Source organism: Populus euphratica, unplaced genomic scaffold (genome assembly GCF_000495115.2).
Source record: "Populus euphratica unplaced genomic scaffold, PopEup_1.0 scaffold3019.1, whole genome shotgun sequence".
NCBI lineage: Eukaryota > Viridiplantae > Streptophyta > Magnoliopsida > Malpighiales > Salicaceae > Populus > Populus euphratica.
The window spans coordinates 5,596-9,123 of NW_011502845.1; the positions used below are offsets into that span (position 1 = coordinate 5,596).

Genomic DNA, 3,528 nt, shown 5'->3' on the forward strand with positions numbered 1-3,528 from the left:
TTAATGATACTAACAGAAACAGAAAAATTAATTTTAGATTTTAATTATTAGAATTTGTGTGTCAGCTATATCAATGTTTTAGATTTCAAATTGTCATGCAATCATATGATTGTGATGGATGCTAGCTCATTGTCTGTTCTAGATATGAATGAAAGAGCATGTTGCTAGAAATCAATGATTCCAAGCAGGGAAGGATTCAAAGTCTTTGTTGAATGCAATGCATGGCCATGATGCACCAGAAAATTGATGCAGGTTCATCTAAACTCAAAGAAGACAACCCCAGTTGAAAATTCGAATCAAGTATGACATTGAACTGTCGAAAAATCAGCTAACTTCCATATCTAAAATCATTCAATAGCACAAAAAACAAAAGTCTAATCAAGCCTTCAGCTTCTTTGTTTGTCAGTGCAGTGCCACATCAAGAAATTAGGTTGGATCTTGATCCATTTTAATGACATTAAATGGAGGATGAAAAAAAGTTGCGGTTTGACACGAGGCTGGCACTTGTTATTTGATGATATAAACTACGATTTTACCAAATAAAAGCTACAAACTTGGTGACTGTCAAGGAATTAATAGACTTCTTCGAATCCAGATCTCATTGAAATGATTATATGTGCTTATTAGGAAGTTCATGAGCTAAGCTTACATGCAACTTTTTTGAAAAAAAAGAAGAGAATCTGTAAACTTGGTCATTGTAAAGAAATCAAGAGATTCGACGAATATGACTCCTGAAAAAATGGTGAAAATAACATAACAGCAGAAGCTGGAGTTATACTTATCCCCCCACTGTCAGGAAGCTCAGCAACGATAATCTTACCTCCAACCCTTTACATTTGCTCGATCATCAAAATAATTAATTTCCAATTTCTCTGTTTACAATAATTATATATCAAATTGATTAAACAACAAATTCATAATACATGACATTAAGCTCTCTGCAAATTCACCGAGCAAGAATAGAAAGCATACGGTACATTAAAGCAAGCAATTCGAATAAAACACACAAGTGAGGTAATAAATTGTTCCATTTCATTTCTGATTGAAATAGAAATTCTTTGACCTAGCCAAATAGAAGAATGGGATTGGAAGAAAGGCTACAAAAAACCCAACATCCCCTCCTACATGTACAATAGAAAAACAAAAGTTGACAACATAATCAAGTAAATAAGCAAAACTCCTCTCTAAAAACAGAACTAAATCACTGGGAGACACCAAGCCACTTGGTGAAATTCTCGAACTCGGTGTAATCGCTGTCAGAAATCATGGTCTTGTACCAAGCCTTTCCTGCAGCCTTAGCAGCAGCTAGCTCCTCCTATTGGTTTCAAAAGAAAAGAAACATTGTTAATAAAGAAGTAGACAAGTGCAAGACACACCAACAAAACAAAGAACTATCTGCTGTCAGTGGCAAAACCTATAGTATAAAAGAGATTAGATTTGGTATAGCATAATAATTGATGAACATAGCAACGCTCAAAGCTTAGCGGTGACCAAAATTCCACCAAATTGTTCCGAAAGTAGTCTATACCACTGCAACACATTATTCTGACATTCTTAATACACAAAAAAAATAAAATCACATTTAACAGCTTCCATACACATTACCAAAGCATAAAGAAGGAACCGCCTAATCATTTACATATAGCTATTAACAATATATCACTCTCAAGCAGGAAAAAACAGATAGATAGCCAGCATACCTTCGACACAGGTTTCCTCTTTCTGTCGAGCTTCTCCTTCTTGGCCTTCACGCGCTCTGCTTCAGCCAGAAGGGCCATCCTCCTAGCAGTCTTAGCATATGGATTCAATTTCAGCATCACGTTCAAGTTCTTCAATGGGTTCTTCTTCAAAGGTGCCCTCTTAAACTCCTTCTTGATTGGATTCACAACGCTCTGAACCTCGTCAGAGTTGATGATCCTTGCCAAATCAGCATTGACCATCTTGGTCCTAGGTAGCACATAACCCTTCTTCTTCTCGGAAGACCTCTCAAAAGTCCCATATATTGAATCAAGCTTCTCGATAGCTGATTTTGTCCAGATCACAAACCTTCCAAGATGACCGCCGGGAGCCAGCCTCAACAAGTTCAGCCTCTCAACGTTAGCCACCTCCACTCCTGGAATATTACGGAAGGCCTTCACCAACTTAGCACCTTCGGTTCCGTACACAATCAGGGGTCCCTTGCGGGAAATGTACCTCCTGTTCCTCATTTTCCCCTTACCAGGCCGGATCGCTTGAGAATCCTTGGCCTTCTCGGCATCTGGATAAGCACCAATTTCCTTCAGCACCTTGATAGCAGTGGATGTTTTTTCAATGCTCTCCGCCGAATCAGAGATAACCAGAGGCATCTCAGGGACTGACTCCACCCGGTGACCGCGTGCCATTACCAGAGAAGGAATAGCAGAGGCAGCAATAGCTGAAACGACAGCGTATCGCTTTTGGTTGACGTTAATCTTCCTATGCCAGCGGCGCCAGATCTTGGTAGGAGCAAACATGCGTCCACCACGGCACATGTTTCCGAAAGCTCCCTGACCAGCACGGTGAGTTCCACCACCAGAAACACGGGGGATACGAGAAACGGCACGACCGGTACCCCAAGATTCGGCTGAAGTCTGGTGACCGGCCTTCTTTGAGACGGCGTAAGGTTGGCGGCTGTTCTTGGAGATGTTGGAGTGGACAAAATTGACGATGTCTGGTCTGATTGAGGCCTTCATGACATCGGGAAGAGCCACGGTTGTGACAGAATCAGTGGCCATGTCATTGAGGGACGTCGGTAGATGCTGAACGGAGACAAGGGGGCGGGCGGCAGCGGCCATTTGGCGGTGTGGGGTTTTTTTTTTTTTTTTCCAGGGGGGTGGTTGCTCTAGGGTTTTGAATTGAGTAGGGGTTGAGTGAAATCTATATATATATGGGATCTTTTAGGGTTCATCGGAGCTTATTCTGTGTGTTTTGTTTCTCGAATAAGGGTATTCTAGTACGCTGATAAGGCTTGTTTGGCTTTTTTCTTTTTAAATGAAAAACTGAATTATTTCTAAAACTTCAAGAATCAAACTAAAGTTTTCCGTGTCTTTTGAATAAAACAAGAGCAGGAAATGCTAAATGAAAAGCTAAAAATAAAAATATAGATATTACTTTGGCTTTTTAATATTTGTTTTACATAGTTAAGGGGAGTGCTGCATAATATATTGTTTTACCATTTCTCTTATAAAAATATTATTTCTATATATTTTATAAAAATATTAAATATTATTCATTGAGTAACTTTTTTTATTTTTAAAAATATATATATATTTAGTTTATTTTTCATGAGATTATTTAAGATTATTTTAATTTTAATTTTATCTTTTAATTTTCAATTAAATAAGAATTTCCTTTGAGATTTATTAAATCACTTGAATCATATCAAGTTATTATAATAGTTGTGTTTTAAATATATTAAAATATATTTACATCGTGTTTATTTTTACCTTTTAAAATATTTTAAAATAAATTTAATATTTATTTTTATTTTAAAATAATATTTTTAATATT

The 3,528-nt window shown here is 37.2% G+C and overlaps 1 protein-coding gene across 1 annotated transcript; it reads right to left on the reverse strand.

The window, feature by feature from the left end:
* Positions 1 to 1,010: 1,010 nt before the first annotated feature.
* LOC105119502 (60S ribosomal protein L4) lies at positions 1,011 to 2,879 on the reverse strand. The gene is made up of 2 exons (XM_011017646.1): positions 1,701 to 2,879; positions 1,011 to 1,315 (listed from the first exon to the last, which is right to left on the reverse strand). The coding sequence occupies exons 1-2, from the start codon at positions 2,811 to 2,813 to the stop codon at positions 1,202 to 1,204; spliced, it is 1,227 nt and encodes a 408-aa protein (XP_011015948.1). The 5' UTR covers positions 2,814 to 2,879; the 3' UTR covers positions 1,011 to 1,201.
* Between the last annotated feature and the right edge of the window lie 649 nt (positions 2,880 to 3,528).

Bases quoted from the DNA above. Each gene is read 5' to 3' on its own strand.
- LOC105119502 (XM_011017646.1), bottom strand. From the start codon at position 2,813: ATGGCCGCTGCCGCCCGCCCCCTTGTCTCCGTTCAGCATCTACCGACG. The intron at 1,316-1,700 runs GTATGCTGGCTA...TGAAACCAATAG, and splicing joins AGAGGAAACCTGTGTCGAAG to GAGGAGCTAGCTGCTGCTAA.